The sequence below is a fragment of the Rhamphochromis sp. 'chilingali' genome (assembly GCF_963969265.1).
Source record: "Rhamphochromis sp. 'chilingali' genome assembly, chromosome: 18".
Lineage (NCBI taxonomy): Eukaryota > Metazoa > Chordata > Actinopteri > Cichliformes > Cichlidae > Rhamphochromis > Rhamphochromis sp. 'chilingali'.
Genome location: NC_137945.1, coordinates 33,378,537 through 33,397,477, shown reverse-complemented (window position 1 = coordinate 33,397,477; position 18,941 = coordinate 33,378,537). Strand labels below are relative to the sequence as shown.

Genomic DNA, 18,941 nt, shown 5'->3' with positions numbered 1-18,941 from the left:
TCACTTTCTAAGTGAGAGGAATATTAATCAGAATACAGGATGAGTAACAGTCACCAAACTACAGTGGACTCTGTAATCACTGACTTGATGACATTCATTATAAGACATCTGGAGCCTTCATGTGCTGCTATCTCATGATAATCATGAGATAACAAGTATGTTGGTGTTCAGGTTTATAAAACCAACTAGTACGACATCATTTCAACCCAGGTTCTATCCAATTTGATGAAACGCAACAACTCTGCCATAAATTTGCTTTTTCAAGGCTTATTTTTCATTGTTTGTTGACACTGTCAGAAAGATCTTAACTCTAAGTTCTTTAATGAGGCCATGGTGGGTCCTATTGTTATACATGAGTGCATTATATTGAGACTCACCTTCAGCCCATTTCTGCACATCGGCCACCCATTGCTGCAGTGTGTCGTCATCCACACCCAGCTCATTTCTGGTCGCATTCAGGCTCTCCACTTGTTCTCTAAGGATCCTTATGATCTAAGAATGCATTCATAAATGTCATTCATATTGACATTAAAAGAGTACTGGTGTTTTCCCCCCATTACCACACACATTAAAATGGGTGTTGAAAAAATGACCTTTAGATATCGCTGGCTCAAAGTGCGGCCCAGTTGTTCCACTTTCCTTTTGTTCCACCCCAAAGCCAGGAGGGTCAGCATGTCTGTTCGCCCTGCATTTCAGTTAGTATACAAATTAGAATTAATGAGCAGGAGACTGAGTGGAATCTCAGACACGGACACACACCTGCTTTAGACATGTACTTCGTTGTGATGGCCGCCCTAGACAGGAAACTGTTTACTTGTTCCACCTCTTCTCCAACTGTTGAACCGGCCCCATCCTGAAACGCACCTCCCCATTTGATCTATAGAAAGGAGGTCACAATACATGACTGCTGAATTCATTCAACCTTATAACAAAATGTCTCAAACTAATCCAAAACTACAAGCTGCAGTATACCTCGCATTTCCAAGTGTGAGCCTTTGCATGCATGACGGAGAGAAAAGGACGCATTGACAAGAGGTTCCTCAGCTCAGGGCACTGCTGAGCCACCTTGGTTAAATAGGGGAAATATTTACAGGCCACATCGGAGCAAAGGAATGTAATATGTCCTGGGATGCTAGCTGCCAACTTCCTCTGGAGAAAAAGGGGGTAAGCAAAGATCTCCCCTCGAAACATGTTCAATGCAGCTAAGAGGACTCCGTGGCGACAAACAGCTATTTCCATGCCCTCCTCATCCAACTTCCCAGTGGACTTTTTGGACGACTCCTTTGCTGCAGTCCAAGATGAAGATCCGCACAACCCTTTCCCCGGGACCTATACACTCAAAGATTTTAACATAAAAGACATGACATGATTAAGCCCTATCAGGGACAAACTTTTTAAAACAAACGCATAACAATTAGCTGAATTAGCCTCGAGTCACACAAGACCTCAGATCTCCCCAGGACAGCACTGATAACACAAAATAAAAATCATGTTGTTTTTTTTAAATACACATGGTGACAAAATTAAGTAAACATTAAGATAAAGTAAAGTAAACAGTATTACGACAACACCAAGAGAAAAATAAAAAAAAATATCGACCCATCCATATATGTCTACACACACACACACACACACACACATATACTGGTAAAGGTGAATTGGAAGGACAATTTTTTCAAACAAGATTTTTGCAACACTAAACGGACCCCCCTTTCCGCTTGTGCTAGATAGATGAAGTGCATCTTTAAAAATCCCATTTGAGTTGTACAACACAAATCTCACTTCAAAATTGTGAAAAACACACCAGAACTCAAAATATAAGAACCTGACAACATGGTGTAATAAGAGGACAACACTAATTAGGTAACTTGGCTCCTCCCCCTGACATGAACAGTAATTGTCAGGGCTAACTTTATTAACAGGACAAAGGCCATACACATACACAAACATGTATTTTGTGTGTATTAAAAGGGCAACAGGTGAATAAAAGGAACAAATTGAGTGCATTTTACAAAAACAGGATTGTTTTGTTAACAGAAATGAAAATAACTGGCAATATAAAATTATATGTCCTCTTAGATCAGATGCACTAAAACAGTGTCAACAAAATGAATTTACCAATCTTCTAATAGTAAAATTCTAAAATAAATAAATGAGAAACCAAAACATACAAAATATCTTTTGTAACTCCTCCAAGAAGTACTTTGGAGTTATGTAGACTCCTCTACATAGGATTTTCTTTTTTCTTCAACGACACGCCCCGATTCCTCACAAAATCTCTGATGTTTTGAATAGAACGACCAGCCAGAGCAGGATCTTCTGCAGTTTTGCATTGCTGGCATTCGATAATAGTGGCCAGTTTTCCTTTTTTGATATGTTCGCCAAAATACTTCATTATCGCAGCAACCTCCGTGGGAGACCAAGGATGCTTTTTGACCCTCCTTGCATTTTCCAGAGAAGCTAGAAGCAGAAAAAAATAAATGTAAACAAACTACTTTTTAAACAATTTTTAAATTAAAGGGGACGTATTATGCTCAATTGTGTGAGTTGACATGGTTGTAGGATGCAAAAATATAATGGCGATAATCGGCTTCCTTCAAATAAGCCGAAGAATTGAGTTCTGCACACACTAGTTTTACAGCCCTGCTAAGAACAGTTAGTGTTTAGTCTACACAGCCCAAAGACGGCCTTTGCATTGTCCACGAGGACAGGTGCTGAGGCTGTGATTATGCTGGATTGTGCAAAATACACTACCTGGGACCTAAAAGAGCTCCTTTTTTAGTTGTTGAAAACCTACACTTAAGGAGTCGGGAGGCAATTCATAACCAAATATACATACAAAAGCAACAAAAAAAAAAGTGGGTTTTGCATAATATGTCCCCTTTAAGGTGAATTTGTTGTAACAGTGTTTCTTTGGTATAAATCCTGTAATGCTGACTGTTTAAATACTTATTACAATGGATGAATACATTTATTTAAATGTAAAATTCTGAAAGGTAGCCCACATTAAGTCAGAATTCCAATAAATAGCTATGGCAAATCACTATGGATGGAGAGCATTTTATTCCACACACCGTTATACAACAAAAAACATGTATAGCATGATATTGTAATAATTTGAAATGTATAACATATACTCAAACATTTCATATATAACTGTCTGACTCAAATGTTTATTTAAAAACAAGGGTGGACCCTGCCTGACCATGAGGTGGGCCTTCAGGTTTTTTCAGTGAACATAATTTTCTTCAAGACGTTCAGGTTACAGCCCACAATTAGCCAAACCAGCCCAAATTTTCCAATATTATCCAGATTCTGCCTATGGGAATAAGATGATGTTCAGAGTATGGAGATAATGTAGAAGCCCAATGGTTGAGGAATCCTCAAAATTAAAAACCCAAATCATAATATGTTCTCATTGCTTTGTTTATTAATTGTTTTGGTGCATTGCTGTTTTGAAAATGATAAGTATTTAAATGTATTACAGATTAAAACAGGCATAGGGAAAGTAATTTAAACATTTATCCCATTACTTAATACAAGGTATTGTTCCACATTGAATGTGATTTATGTTTTACCTTACCAAGTAGGTTAATATAATTGTCTAACCAAGTTGTAGAATTATGGTACGGTCCCTGGCAGAAAGATGAGCATAGTCACCATACTGGCTTGGGTGGTGTGGATAACTGGGTTCAAAAATGCATGAAGTTTACATTTGTGCTTAAGTGACTTTTGTATGCATGTCACCATTTACCAGATTGTTTATTTGTTTTCTTCTTACTGCTTGGCTTCATCTCCTTGTTTAGTATTCTGTTGGGTTCAATGACCTTACCCGCTCCATTTTTACTTTGTGCTGAAAAACAAAACAAAACAGTAAGCATATATTTGTTGTATTAAATCTCTTATAATGTAATGTCAAATGCTCCTGAATGTGGTCAAGCAACTAATGGACCTTGAAATCTTGAATATGGTTTCTAAGATAAATCCAGAGTCGCAACTATGACTTTTAGTTTAAGGTGACACATGTGAATGTGGAATATGGCTAGAGCTATTACAGCTGATATTAAAAGATACAAGGCTGAATTTTTCTCCAAACAAGACTCCGGTGTAGTGATGGGATTTCCGGCTCTTTTTAGAGATCCGGCTCTCTCGGCTCGGCTCACTAAAAAGAGCCGGCTCTTTCGGCTCCCGAACCGGCTCTTCAGGTTATTTTGTTGCTTTCATTCATTTATTATTAACAACAATATAAAATTATGCACAAAATGAATTACTAATGTTTAAAAACGTGTTTTCTATGTATATATGTTCATTATATAAATCTGCTTTTATTTATTCACTCCACATAAAATTTAAAAAATAAATTATAAAATACAAAAACATACCATTTACAATTTAACTTTTAAAATTTAAACTTTAAATTTAAAAATACCAAGTGCCCAGTGCTCAGCTCAGTGGGTAGACACACTGGCAGCTTCACTTATATCACACTTAATTCACTGTGTTTTATCTTCCCATCGCACTGATGAGTGGACAGTTTTCAGGTGCCCGTGCATCGGCTCTATATGATATCCTTTTCTTGCAGACTCTACACTCTGCCTATGTATTGTCAGTAAAATTTAAATGGTTCTAGATTTTGCTTCTTTTCTTGGTGTCACTCATTTTCTTTACTCCACCTTTCTAATGTGACGACATTGTCTCTTGTTGTTGCTCCCGGCTCTCTTTCTCTCTCTCTCCCTGCTGCTCTTTTCGTGTGCTACTGCTGTTGCGAGTGTAACTACCGCCCCTAGCTCCTCCCTCTGCTCAGAGGCGGGAGGGGTGCAAACGCAAGGCTCTGTTTGCGCCCCTCCCGTCTCTACTCAGCGCAAACACAAGGCTGACGTGCAGCGAAAAAAGTGAGAGAGAGGGCAAGAGAAAGTAAAAAAAAAAAATCCACGGCTCCCAATAAGGAGCCGGCTCGCATCGTTCACTTCAAAGAACCAGCTCTAAGAGCCATTTCGTTCGCGAACGACCCATCACTACTCCGGTGACTGGTCAACTTTCCACTCACCACTGATTTACTGTAGAAAGAGGATGAGAGCGTAGAGGGAATACTTCAGAAGCGCAAACCAGGTAAATAAAGAGTAGTAGATCAGCCCTCCACACACCAACTATTTTCATCTCTCTTGATTAATCTCATCTCCTTCTGTCTCCTGCAGGGCAGCTTCCTTTCTAACATCCTTCAACAAACCTTCCTCACTGTCCCTTGTTTGCACATGCCCAACACAACCTCAACCTGGCCAATGTAGAACAATGTAGACATTTTTCCAACATGTGCAGTCCCAATGATATTGTTCTTCCTAATCCTATCCATTCTCTCCACCCTCAAAAAGAATCCCAGCATCTTTGCTTTCCCCAAACTCACCTCCAAGAACTGCAATCTATTAAGAACTCTGCTGCCCCCTTACTCTACTGCACTCACTCTAGAGACTATATCACCACATCCTAAAAAGAACATTACTGGCTGCACACTGACTATAGTATTGAGTGCAAACTCCTAATCAACTTTTAAGCCTTCAACAACCTCGCCCCCGCCACCCTGAGGGATTGTCTTTACTGTCACTCTCCCACAACACTGCTAACACTAACCTCCTTACCCCCATCATCAAAATCATAAATCTGAGGGTACAATCCTTTGCCACTGCTAATTGCACCCTCTGGAACTTCCTCTGCTCATTAGATTCTCTCTAGAACTTTAAATCACAGCTCAAAATCACCTGTTCAAACTAGCATTTCCTACCTGACCATCCTCCAAAACTGACCTTTCTATTCTGTTGAGCTGGTCTTTAGAAAGATCCTTGACTTTCTTTAAATTACCATTTGGACAAAGGTAACAATCACTGGAAAAATGATAGTAATGAATTATCTTTTTTTTTTTTTACATAAAGATAGCAAAGATAGCAAAAGTGTCTAGGAAGTAGTTACAAAGGTAAAAGCTTCAATAAATGATGACAAACACATACCTGGAGGTTCCTTGACAACTTTCTTCATCATTCTAGTATCTATAGAATCTGTAATAAAGTCTATTAGTCATGTGATTTCATAAATTGAACAAAGTTGAGACTAATCACATTGTACTTACCAATCTGTGGATATACAAGATTTCCTTCATTGACCTCACGCTCCGCTCCGACCTCCTCACGCTCCGCTCCGACCTCCTCACGCTCCGCTCCGACCTCCTCACGCTCCGCTCCGACCTCCTCACGCTCCGCTCCGACCTCCTCACGCTCCGCTCCGACCTCCTCACGCTCCGCTCCGACCTCCTCACGCTCCGCTCCGACCTCCTCACGCTCCGCTCCGACCTCCTCACGCTCCGCTCCGACCTCACTTTCTTCACTTGAATCTGTCAACTGTAGGTTATCTAACAAAATAAAAGATTGTCTTAATGAATTATAAGGTTATAGTGCAGGAAACGTGTATAATTCTTAACCTTAACACCACTTTACCTTCGATTTCAATCTCTTCAAGTGTTTTGCCTTGAAGGCTTTTGAGAGACCCTTTCTCCATGGCAATCAGTAGTTTGGATATTTTGGCAAGCTGGGTAGTAGCCTCTGGAAGTCTATAATATTCGCGATGAACACGAATATCATGACCTAGGAAGTTGGCAACTTGGTCTAACTCGTGATTCTTGAGGTTTAAGATCTGAGACAAAGTTGCGACATGTTTGCGCAACTGCGTTGAACGTAGGTGTTCAGGGTTTTCAGCCCCACATTCAGTCGCATAAATCCTCAAACAGTCCTGTCCTCTGTAGGGAGTCAGACAATGAGGTCTGGCAAACAGGAATATGTTTTCTGCCAGAACACCACAGTCTTGTCTTTTCTCTGTCAGCCGTGTTATGGCATTCACCATGTCTGGTGAAAGTAGCACTGCAACCTTGCGTCCTCGTTTACCCCTCAATTCTACACGACTGAAGTGTTGACAAAGGTAAAGTTCAAATTTTGTCAGTCCAATTGCAACATCCTTGTGCAGGGTACTAGTGTCTCTCTCCTGGAAGCCATTCAGTGTCATCTTTGAAATTTCTCCCCCTCTTCTCCTGTTAAATAGTATTACATTTGCCATGGTAGCTTTACAAAGTTCACTGTATGATTTTGGTGAACTATGCTCTTCCAAGTCCTTCAGTGCTTGTTCTGTAGTCTTCTCCAGATGTCTATGAAGACGCTGAACATCTTCTGTGAAAGGAAGTGTGGAAGGCTTGTTGAAGTGCCGCTCGTTTAGTGTGGTTAATGCAGTATGGGAGATGAGTTCTGACCACTTTGTAGCATAAAGGGTTTTGAAACTCTGGGTTGACTTTATCAGTGCACTGTCTTCTGCCATCAGTGCTCTGCAATGTATAATATCACAGACTTTCTGCAGTGAGTGTCCCAACTTTAAAGCAAGGCTTGGAGTCGAGTAGCAGTTCTTTTCTTCATCATACCCACACACCACCTTAACAGCTTTGATAACCACATTGAAATTTGCAGGTCTTACAGCATCCTCAAAAGTGTGTATTGAGCATTCTTTCCGAAGTGTGAGCAGAAGTCTTCCACATTCTCGGAGTGTCTGGCGAATGTAGTCAAATTTGGTGGGATCTTTCCCATGTTTGTTAAAGAATGATTGAGCAAGCTGAAGAATAGAGAAGTCACTTCGCACAGTAGAAGTTATTTCATCATCTTTCATGACAGCTAATATCTTCCAAACACCGGGGGAAACTTGCTGACACAGAGCTGACTCACTCATACAGGCCAGGGACAAGACCTTTTTTCGTCCCCCCTCTGAATTGGCCTCCACTGGTTTTGAAGAACATTTACGAACATGTCTCCAAAGATCTCTTTTAAGATATGCCTCGCAATAAATGCAGTGAATATAGTCTTTTCCTTTGTAGGGTTTTTTTGATGTGCGTCTGGTTTTTAATGATCCAATCCCACTTGCGATGACCTCCGAGTTATGTCTGTGGTTTCCTTTGTTTCGCAGCTTAGAAAGCATTTTCAAACGGTCTTTGGACTTCTTGGGAAGACTTAAAACTCGAGCAACATCTGCATGTGATTTCTCATGAGTTTTTAAATGACGTGTAAACTTTGTCTGTAGTTTTCCACAAATGTAGCAGTATGTTTTGTTTCTTAGTGAGGAGGATGTTTTTAAGGAATCTTCAGCTGTAGTATTAGAGTCATCAACAATGCCTTCAGCATCAGACTTTTCTGCTGTGGCAATAACCCCTGATACGTCGAGCTGTCTTGTGCCAATTCCATCTTCAGATATTGATTCGGCATCTTCTGAAATTCTTTGTCCTACTCTCTCTAAAAAACTTTCTAGGCGAGGTCTTTTCGTTTTGCAAGCAGATTGACTGCTGGAGATCTCAGAGTTCTGTACTTGTTTGCAACTTATATTTAAAGGCTCTGATTTGTTGTCCCATGAGCTGTCTGAGTCAGCTATAGAATCTGGCACATATTCCTCTTCTGATGAAGCCCCCTCACTTGAACTATCTTCACTAAAGACCTAATAACAATCAAAAACACAAAGTAAGACTTTGTTTACCTTACATATTTTACTGAGAAGAATTCTGCAAAAACACTTACCTCTGGAAGAGGTTCAGTGAGGTTCACCTTGTGGCTAACATAACATCTTTTGTGCCAGGACTGGTAGCAAACTAGACAGAGAAAAATTAAGTTAATAAAAGAAAGGTAGTTAAAGCCGCTTTCCCCAATTTAAAAAAAACAGGCTAGATGGAAGCATAAACACAGTCAAGAAGGCTCCCCCCTCCCATTGGATATTATCCATAGGCCACACCCCCTGGTGTGCTTTGCTGCTAAACAGGCCAGTGCATAGTGTGGTGGAGCCATGTTAATGTAGAATTTAAGGAGTCAGGAAAGACTGTTCTATCGTTTTTCTGGACTGAGCCATGTTATTGGCTGATGGTTTTAGACAAATGCAACAGAACCACTTCATTTTTTTTTCTTTAATCTCCAAACAACATTTATAGCTATGCTTTGTTAAAATGTTGTTATGAACATGAAAAAAAAATATGTTAAGCTAACTTGTTTTTGCAAATTGGGTATAGCAGCTTTAATAATGACATGGTAAGTAAATATGTAAAAAGTGCAGATGTAAAAGGTTCATTATGAACATATATCATATTTACTTATGGATTAGTTTTTATAGTGTTCCTTATGGATCATATTTAAGATATTCTAATGTACCCAACCTTCCATAATTAAATAATTACCTTCACATCTCACACCACTCCATTTCAGAGGCGAAAAAGGTCCTCCACATGCAAAACATTTTTCTAAACTTGACATTTCGTCAGGGACTAGATCATGATCGCAGTCCTGTTTGGTAAAAAAAAACAAAAAAAAAAAAAACAGTGTAATCAAAAACAAAATTCATACTTTTGTGATGTAAAATATCACAACCAAATAGTTGTTTTGGTTCCTCTTTAAAAAGGAGTTAAGGACGGAAGAAAAAAAAAAAAAAAACAGGTTCAAGTGTTACTAAAACTATTAAATCAATTTTTGTAACTTTTGCAATGCAAAATTTAAAGGGAAAAATACCTGCTGTATATAGATCAATTTTCAAAACAATTTGTTCTTCTAGGTTTTATATTATGGTATATATTACAAAACCACAATGAAAAGAAAATTCATTGTGGACCCACAACACCCAAAAAAGATTAGACTTACAATTTGTTCTTTCTGAAATGAGAAGATGTGTCCAAAGTTTTGACTGGGAGTGTAAAAAAGTATAATTAAATCATGAAGTCATGAATCCATCAAGACATAACGGATGGCCTTTACACAACAATGTTACATAAATGTGCTTAGCATTAACAGGAAAGAGTTTAGCGATTGTTTCGGTTGTATTTACATGCTCCTTCCTATAGTAAGCTTCATTCTTGCTCCTTGATCAGCTGAAATTCAAATATGCGATCTAACTACATCAGAGTTCATTTCAACCAAGCCGAGAACTACGTCTTTATGCAAACCAGATTTAGGGTTGGGGTTTCATACTTCTTGTTTCAAATCTCAGTCCTCCTAATGCGTGCATCTTACTTGGTCAAGATAACCAAGGACCCACATACCTCAATACTGCCTAATAACTAGCACCTCAGTCTACAACTAAAACAATCTGACACTGAAACTCCAATTTACCTTTGTTGCGTCGTTAGGAGAGGAACTGGCTGCATTCTCATCCACAGCCTGAGATGCCACCATGTTGGATTTCTAAAGAAGAAGCGTGAATAATGAATGGCAGTCTTTGGGTCTAGCCAAGATGAATACAGTCCTCCTAATGTCTGGACCTGTCCAGTTGAGTATTACACAGGACCCGTGTGTGTATGCACAATTGCCAGAGTAACTCTCATTGATCTGAATTCATTTCTAAACTCAGTCCTCCTAATGTCTGGACCTGTCCAGTTGAGTAATACACAGGACCCGTGTGTGTGGGCGCACTTGTAGGTAGAACTCAGTTGTTTATACTTCCTGTTTCAAATCTCAGTCCTCCTAATGCGTGCATCTTACTTGGTCAAGATAACCAAGGACCCACATACCTCAATACTGCCTAATAACTAGCACCTCAGTCTACAACTAAAACAATCTGACACTGAAACTCCAATTTACCTTTGTTGTGTCGTTAGGAGAGGAACTGGCTGCATTCTCATCCACAGCCTGAGATGGCACCATGTTGGATTTCTAAGGAAGAAGCATGAATAATGAATGGCAGTCTTTGGGTCTAGCCAAGATGAATACAGTCCTCCTAATGTCTGGACCTGTCCAGTTGAGTAATACACAGGACCCGTGTGTGTATGCACAATTGCCAGAGTAACTCTCATTGATCTGAATTCATTTCGAAACTCGGTCCTCCTAATGTCTGGACCTGTCCAGTTGAGTAATACACAGGACCCGTGTGTGTGGGCGCACTTGTAGGTAGAACTCAGTTGTTTATACTTCCTGTTTCAAATCTCAGTCCTCCTAATGCGTGCATCTTACTTGGTCAAGATAACCAAGGACCCACATACCTCAATACTGCCTAATAACTAGCACCTCAGTCTACAACTAAAACAATCTGACACTGAAACTCCAATTTACCTTTGTTGCGTCGTTAGGAGAGGAACTGGCTGCATTCTCATCCACAGCCTGAGATGGCACCATGTTGGATTTCTAAGGAAGAAGCGTGAATAATGAATGGCAGTCTTTGGGTCTAGCCAAGATGAATACAGTCCTCCTAATGTCTGGACCTGTCCAGTTGAGTAATACACAGGACCCGTGTGTGTATGCACAATTGCCAGAGTAACTCTCATTGATCTGAATTCATTTCTAAACTCAGTCCTCCTAATGTCTGGACCTGTCCAGTTGAGTAATACACAGGACCCGTGTGTGTGGGCGCACTTGTAGGTAGAACTCAGTTGTTTATACTTCCTGTTTCAAATCTCAGTCCTCCTAATGCGTGCATCTTACTTGGTCAAGATAACCAAGGACCCACATACCTCAATACTGCCTAATAACTAGCACCTCAGTCTACAACTAAAACAATCTGACACTGAAACTCCAATTTACCTTTGTTGCGTCGTTAGGAGAGGAACTGGCTGCATTCTCATCCACAGCCTGAGATGGCACCATGTTGGATTTCTAAGGAAGAAGCGTGAATAATGAATGGCAGTCTTTGGGTCTAGCCAAGATGAATACAGTCCTCCTAATGTCTGGACCTGTCCAGTTGAGTAATACACAGGACCCGTGTGTGTGGGCGCACTTGTAGGTAGAACTCAGTTGTTTATACTTCCTGTTTCAAATCTCAGTCCTCCTAATGCGTGCATCTTACTTGGTCAAGATAACCAAGGACCCACATACCTCAATACTGCCTAATAACTAGCACCTCAGTCTACAACTAAAACAATCTGACACTGAAACTCCAATTTACCTTTGTTGTGTCGTTAGGAGAGGAACTGGCTGCATTCTCATCCACAGCCTGAGATGGCACCATGTTGGATTTCTAAGGAAGAAGCATGAATAATGAATGGCAGTCTTTGGGTCTAGCCAAGATGAATACAGTCCTCCTAATGTCTGGACCTGTCCAGTTGAGTAATACACAGGACCCGTGTGTGTATGCACAATTGCCAGAGTAACTCTCATTGATCTGAATTCATTTCGAAACTCGGTCCTCCTAATGTCTGGACCTGTCCAGTTGAGTAATACACAGGACCCGTGTGTGTGGGCGCACTTGTAGGTAGAACTCAGTTGTTTATACTTCCTGTTTCAAATCTCAGTCCTCCTAATGCGTGCATCTTACTTGGTCAAGATAACCAAGGACCCACATACCTCAATACTGCCTAATAACTAGCACCTCAGTCTACAACTAAAACAATCTGACACTGAAACTCCAATTTACCTTTGTTGCGTCGTTAGGAGAGGAACTGGCTGCATTCTCATCCACAGCCTGAGATGGCACCATGTTGGATTTCTAAGGAAGAAGCGTGAATAATGAATGGCAGTCTTTGGGTCTAGCCAAGATGAATACAGTCCTCCTAATGTCTGGACCTGTCCAGTTGAGTAATACACAGGACCCGTGTGTGTGGGCGCACTTGTAGGTAGAACTCAGTTGTTTATACTTCCTGTTTCAAATCTCAGTCCTCCTAATGCGTGCATCTTACTTGGTCAAGATAACCAAGGACCCACATACCTCAATACTGCCTAATAACTAGCACCTCAGTCTACAACTAAAACAATCTGACACTGAAACTCCAATTTACCTTTGTTGTGTCGTTAGGAGAGGAACTGGCTGCATTCTCATCCACAGCCTGAGATGGCACCATGTTGGATTTCTAAGGAAGAAGCATGAATAATGAATGGCAGTCTTTGGGTCTAGCCAAGATGAATACAGTCCTCCTAATGTCTGGACCTGTCCAGTTGAGTAATACACAGGACCCGTGTGTGTATGCACAATTGCCAGAGTAACTCTCATTGATCTGAATTCATTTCGAAACTCGGTCCTCCTAATGTCTGGACCTGTCCAGTTGAGTAATACACAGGACCCGTGTGTGTGGGCGCACTTGTAGGTAGAACTCAGTTGTTTATACTTCCTGTTTCAAATCCCAGTCCTCCTAATGCGTGCATCTTACTTGGTCAAGATAACCAAGGACCCACATACCTCAATACTGCCTAATAACTAGCACCTCAGTCTACAACTAAAACAATCTGACACTGAAACTCCAATTTACCTTTGTTGCGTCGTTAGGAGAGGAACTGGCTGCAATCTCATCCACAGCCTGAGGTGCCACCATGTTGGATTTCTAAGGAAGAAGCATGAATAATGAATGGCAGTCTTTGGGTCTAGCCAAGATGAATACAGTCCTCCTAATGTCTGGACCTGTCCAGTTGAGTATTACACAGGACCCGTGTGTGTATGCATACTTTTCAGTATAGCCTTTATTCATTTAATACTATTTATACTTATACTGTACTATTTACATTATACCTTGCTTCTCCATGGCCAGTTGGAATCACCATAGTTATAGGTGATTTCTTCTCCTGGACCAATATCTTTGATTGCAAACAAACAGAGATGGGGCCTTCCATCCACTCTGGTAACTGTCATTTTACTGTTTGGATTCACATTATCGTCATTTACAAGTCTGCCAAGTGAGCCGTCCTCTCTGGTAGCATCAACACTAAAACAAAAAGTATACAATAACAATTACACTCTGTAAAGAAAGTCATTAAGTATATTAGGTTGTAGAATGTCTGAATAACATTTTAATATTCAATTCAAAATATTATTTGAATATTATAATTTGTAAACCTCATGTATTTTATCCTTTATCAAAGCAGTTACATACCATAACTGTTTTCCATTGAACTTGAAATCAAATATGAAAACCTTGAGTGCATCATGGTAAAGTTTCATTCGGTTTTCTTGTTCCTCTTTAGTTATGATTTGTCCTCTGTACTCAAAAAGAAAATCTCCCTTTTGAAATGACCGACAGCTGAACACACCGCGACCTAAAGACACACATCAAAAACAAATTGGGCAATAAACTATAAACCATTTAATTAAAATCCTTCTTGTTTTTAAATATGTTTTTTATTTGATTATATTGTATTATTTATTTTGGAACATGTAACATGTTCATAATTCCTTGGGGAAAGACAAGGAAAAAATAGAAATATAATAATAATAATAATAATAATAAAACAAGTATAATTATATTCGTGATTATTAATTTTCTCATGCATGGTATGCTACAAAAAAACTACAAAAAACATAAAAATTTCTATTTTGAGAAGCTGACTGCATTCTTTGGAATCAACTCACCTTTAAATGAATCAATATACCTCACATCAAATCCTGCCTTGTCTTCACCTAAGGAGCAGTAATACCTAGCATCTTGTATGGGATTTATTTTAGCTCTCCGTGGCCTTGTTGCCGCCATCCCCTGCAAAGATCAGGTATTAATGACTTTAGAAATAACACATTATACTACAAAATGTATGTAGACATAGAAATAAACAGATCGAAAAATCTATTTATGTTGGGGAGAGCTCCCCTAAAGGTTCCAAATATCTGTGTTTCCCAAAAGTTCCTCCTATCTTGTATCACTGTGTGTCAGAGGCTGCATGCCCTACCTGTGGAAGTTCTGTTTCATATATTTTATTTGGTCTAAGGTTACTGCAAATCTTAATGAGTTAATTTTCATATCCACATTTCCTTAACCTTTTATATTTCTTAAAGTTATAAATTAAAATAATGATTTAGTATGGTTGAACAATAAGCATATTTGTCCTACAGTTTTTGTTTCATTTGTAAAATATTTTCTGAAAACAGATCTCACTAGTTTTAAAACCACAAGTTTTGTGATGCTAAAACCAAAATTAATCAAACCAACAGCAACAGAATGTCAAACTTTTGCTACTAGCATGCTGGCTAGCTAAACTGTCAAAAATTAGATGCTTTGGTGTATCCGAACGTAATATAATAACCTATATTACTTTGCTTTATTGGATGAATATATTTATATAAACATCATGTGTAAGGGAATTTGTATGGTTCTCACCTGATCTTCCACGAAAGCAGTAAGATAAAAGCTGTCTCATTAAATCCTCATGTCGTGCACCTGAACTCTTTAGTGTCCTCTTCTTCTTCTTCTGCTCTTTAAATGTTCATGGTGGTTGGCAACCAGCGTAGATGTACATTAGCGCCCCCATAGTGCTGAGGAGTGGATATCATTGGCCAAGAACAGTGGATTAACACTGGGATTCTTGCAAATAGAATGCTATGATGTAATAGAGTTAAATTGCTCTAGTGCATTCTGACATAACTCACTTGGAATATGTAGACTTAATAATACTGTATAAAATGTAATTTTTCCAAAAGACTGATATTTATGCTTCTAAATTTTTAAAGAATGAAACAAAAGTAGTAAATGGGGATGATGAGTTTTAGTAACAACTTCAAAGTTATTTGGCTAAAAGAGTTTTAAAATTCAAATAATTAACTTGGACCAAAAAGGCATATTATTGCTACAATGAGATTGGTGAATAAAAATAGATTAGACCACAGATATTTAAGTATTGCAGCAACACAATTAATTTTCATGACCTTAAGTGTTTTTGTGATGCTTTCTTTTTCTTTTTAAATAGTAAAAACTCATGACATAATTAGGACAAAGTTTATAATGAAATAGAAAAATCTTTATTATTGTGGCTGGTCTGGGATGCTGCTGCAGGTGAGATGGACTCACCTGCATTGTATCTACAATCTGTTACAGCAACCGTATAATTATTGTAATTGTTGGACAGCGCGAGGGAACGACCGGCTCAGGTGAGCCACAGGCTGGTGCGCTAGCGGGATGGGGGTGCCGCTGGAAGCGTGGGCGGTCCCTGGAACCACCTCGTCACCAGCGCCGCTAGATCTACAGGCGAACGCCCAGGTAGTCACTTCCCCGTGGCTGGGCTGGGGCGCTGATGCTCCAGGCCTATTCCCTCGCTTGCTCATGGAGGGGGGGGGGGGGGGGGGAGGAGGTGGCTCCTCGGTCTTAGTCGGGGGAAGAGGGTATGTGGCGGGGCGTGTTCTGCGATGCCGCTGCATGTGAGATGGACCCACCTGCACGGCATCTATAATCACACCACGCTGGCTTAAAACTTGTGCTCTGCTTGTGGTGTTGTTTGTGGTGATGTGTACGGCAGACACAAACATACCTTCCCACCCTCATACACACAGCCACAAACACTCGGCCCTCACCCAACGTGGACACAGACATAAATGGACACTGTACACACAATCACACTCCCCAAACATTCTCTACATCCCAGGTCCAGGTATTCTTGCCCCGGAGGGGGAACTCATACCCAGACCCAGATGTTGCCCTCCTCCCTGAGGTGGAAATCAAGCAGACCGTCCCCGGCTCCGCAGTGGCAGGGGGCCGCTGCAACCCAGGCCTCGATCAGATGGCCAATTCCACCTTCAGGCCCCCCCGCCCTGACGGCTGGCAGAGAGTGGGGCTCTGTGAAGACCCCATGCCTCCCTCCGCTCGCTCATATGTAGTGTTGCTGCGTGCTGTTCTAAAGTGCATTTAAAACACGGGAGGAGATGTCATCTGTTCTTTTGATATTCATCAGAACCCTGGCTGCAGCATTTTGGATCAGCTGAAGACTTTTAGTTGCATTATGTGGACTTCCTGATAGTTAAGAGTTATAGTAATGCAGCCTTGAAGTAACAAAGGCATCAACTAGTTTTTCAGCATCACTCCTGGATGGGATGTTTCTAATTTTAGCAATATTACGGAGGTGGAAGGAGGAGACCCTAGAAACCTCTTTCATGTCAGATCTAAATGACATGTCTTTGTCAAAAAATAACACAGAGGTTCTTTGCTTTATTACTGGAGGCTAATTTAATGCCATCCAGATGAAGGGACTGACCAAGTAATTTGTTTTTCTGAGCTTCTGGTCCAAAGACAACTTCTGTCTTGTCGGAATTCAAAAGGAGGAAGTTTGAAGACATCCAGGTTTTTATGTCTTCCAAGCATGCCCGTAATCTTTATAACTGATTAGGTTCATCAGGATTTAGGTGTGCATAGCTATGGAAATTTATCCCATGCTGTCTAATGATTTTACCAATAGGGAACATATATATAGTAAAAAGGATCAGTCCAAGTACAGAACCCTGTGGTGTACGCCACAAGTAACCATAGAGGTTGAAGAGGATTTATCATTTACGTAAACAAACCTTGAGTCTGTTGGACAAGTAAGATTTAAACCAGCCTAGTGCTGTTCCTTTGATCCCTGCAACATTTTCAAACCTTTTCTTTTCCTTGACTACCTTTTAGATACCTCAGAACATGTTTCACTGCTGTCCAATCATCAACAGTTGGCGCATTGAAGTGTTGTGACAGTTTGCTGACAACATAGCTTAAATCAGGTCGCGTACAATAGCTCAGATAAATAAGACATCCTACCGCTTCACGATATCTCCTCACATCTGGTAATGTCTCGAATTTATCAGAATGAGTCCATTTCTGTTCACAGGGTGTTAACCTTGGCTTACAGTTTTGCATGTTAAATCTTTTTAAAATGTTCTCAATATATATTTTCTATGACATTTTGACACATTCTTTTTCTTGAAGAAAATCTATTCCTAGAAAATGGTTAAGTTTCCCCAGATCTTTCATTTGGAATTTAGAAGAGAGCATTTCTTTCACGCCTGAAAGCACATTTTCATTGTTAGCTGCAATGAGTAAATCATCCACCCACACTATGATGATTACTTTTTCACTTTCAGTTTCTTTTGAATACACACAATGATCAGCAATATTTTGTCTAAATCCACAACTGCTTAAATAGTCATGTAAGGTTTGGTTCCAGTTACGACCCGATTGCTTCAGCCCATAAAGTGATTTCTTTAGGCTATACACCAGTTTATTAGTCTCACTTGATTCTGTCTCAAAACCTTCTGGTTGTTGTATATATATTTCTTCATTTATTGGTGCGTGTAGATAGGCGGTTTTTACATCCATCTGGTGAACCAACATATCATCCTGAACCACTTTCTGCATCAAAACTCTCACACTCGATAAATTAGCAGTCGGTGAAAAAGTCTCCTCATAATCAACTCCTTTTGTTTGACTAAAACCTTTAGCCACAAATCGAGCTTTATATCTGTCTGATCCGTCTGAGTTCTTTTTAACGGCACAAACCCATTTACCCCCCACTGCTTTCTTACCATCTGGTAAAGTGGTTAAAGTAAATGTGTCATTCTCCTTAAGGGATTGAATTTCTTCATTCATCGCTTTTTCCCATTCTTTTGACTCACTTGACACAATAGCTTCACTAAATGATGTGGGTATTTCACACAACAATCTGTAGCAATAATCAACACTAGTTTGCATCTGTTCATTTTCACACTCTTTCACATCCGTGATATAATCACTCAAATAATCAGGTCTCTTTCTGATTCTGGATGGATAACGTGTAGCTCCAGCATCTACTTTATCCTCAGTTTTAACCTCGGACTCAGTTTGACTGCTTTCACTACCATCTGGAATGTCCTCATCCTTCGTCTGTTTGGGTTCACCATCTTTTCTGGATTCATAAACCTCATCTTCATACATCTGATCACTCTGTGTTTGTTGATCCATTGTCGCGGGATTTAGTATTTTTATCAATCTGTGCTTTTCAACCTTCCCGGTTTTTGGGAAATAGATCAAATATGCTGGACTATTTTTGTCATATCCCAAGAAAACACCTTTGTCGCATCTTGGATCCAGCTTTCCCCTATTTTGTTTATAAGCATAGCACAATGATCCGAATTTTTTCATTCTAGAAAGATCAGGTCTTTTTCCAGTTAACATCTTATACGCTGTCTGACCTGTGCGTTTGTTAAAACATCGGTTCCTAATCACTCCCGCGGTTTGTACTGCATATGGCCATAAAGACTTTGGCAAT

The 18,941-nt window shown here is 39.9% G+C and overlaps 3 protein-coding genes across 5 annotated transcripts in view; 1 reads left to right on the top strand and 2 right to left on the bottom strand.

Moving 5' to 3' along the window:
- The window catches only part of LOC308385722 (uncharacterized protein), a 93,336-nt gene that overhangs the window by 50,460 nt on the left and 23,935 nt on the right, over positions 1–18,941 (top strand). The gene's annotated exons all lie outside the window — the stretch shown is intronic.
- LOC308385724 (uncharacterized protein) lies at positions 1,630–7,845 on the bottom strand. 2 transcript variants are annotated; one of them, XM_080864846.1, is made up of 6 exons: positions 6,483–7,845; positions 6,360–6,397; positions 6,119–6,254; positions 6,000–6,047; positions 3,755–3,853; positions 1,630–2,460 (listed from the first exon to the last, which is right to left on the bottom strand). In XM_080864846.1, exons 1-6 carry the CDS (start codon positions 7,750–7,752, stop codon positions 2,225–2,227), a joined length of 1,827 nt encoding a protein of 608 aa, XP_080720972.1. In that variant the 5' UTR covers positions 7,753–7,845; the 3' UTR covers positions 1,630–2,224. The 2 variants fall into 2 exon arrangements, with proteins under 2 accessions (XP_080720972.1, XP_080720971.1); XM_080864845.1 differs by having other exon boundaries at positions 6,119–6,397.
- LOC308386117 (N-lysine methyltransferase KMT5A-A-like) lies at positions 12,175–15,563 on the bottom strand. 2 transcript variants are annotated; one of them, XM_080865437.1, is made up of 7 exons: positions 15,056–15,563; positions 14,317–14,437; positions 13,841–14,003; positions 13,480–13,672; positions 13,223–13,294; positions 12,755–12,826; positions 12,175–12,465 (listed from the first exon to the last, which is right to left on the bottom strand). In XM_080865437.1, the coding sequence occupies exons 2-7, from the start codon at positions 14,432–14,434 to the stop codon at positions 12,361–12,363; spliced, it is 723 nt and encodes a 240-aa protein (XP_080721563.1). In that variant the 5' UTR covers positions 14,435–14,437; positions 15,056–15,563; the 3' UTR covers positions 12,175–12,360. The 2 variants fall into 2 exon arrangements, with proteins under 2 accessions (XP_080721563.1, XP_080721564.1); XM_080865438.1 differs by lacking the exon at positions 13,223–13,294 and having other exon boundaries at positions 14,317–15,563.

What these genes read in the sequence shown, in the direction of transcription:
- LOC308385724 (XM_080864845.1), bottom strand. Translation starts at nt 7,752, where the DNA reads ATGAGTGAGTCAGCTCTGTGTCAGCAAGTTTCCCCCGGTGTTTGGAAG. An exon ending in TGAAGAGATTGAAATCGAAG is followed by an intron (nt 6,398 to 6,482) that starts GTAAAGTGGTGT and finishes TTATTTTGTTAG; the next exon opens with ATAACCTACAGTTGACAGAT. An exon ending in TCTTGTATATCCACAGATTG is followed by an intron (nt 6,048 to 6,118) that starts GTAAGTACAATG and finishes ACTTTATTACAG; the next exon opens with ATTCTATAGATACTAGAATG.
- LOC308386117 (XM_080865437.1), bottom strand. Translation starts at nt 14,434, where the DNA reads ATGGCGGCAACAAGGCCACGGAGAGCTAAAATAAATCCCATACAAGAT. An exon ending in TTCAATGGAAAACAGTTATG is followed by an intron (nt 13,673 to 13,840) that starts GTATGTAACTGC and finishes TTTTTGTTTTAG; the next exon opens with TGTTGATGCTACCAGAGAGG. An exon ending in CTCCTAACGACGCAACAAAG is followed by an intron (nt 12,827 to 13,222) that starts GTAAATTGGAGT and finishes CTTCTTCCTTAG; the next exon opens with AAATCCAACATGGTGCCATC.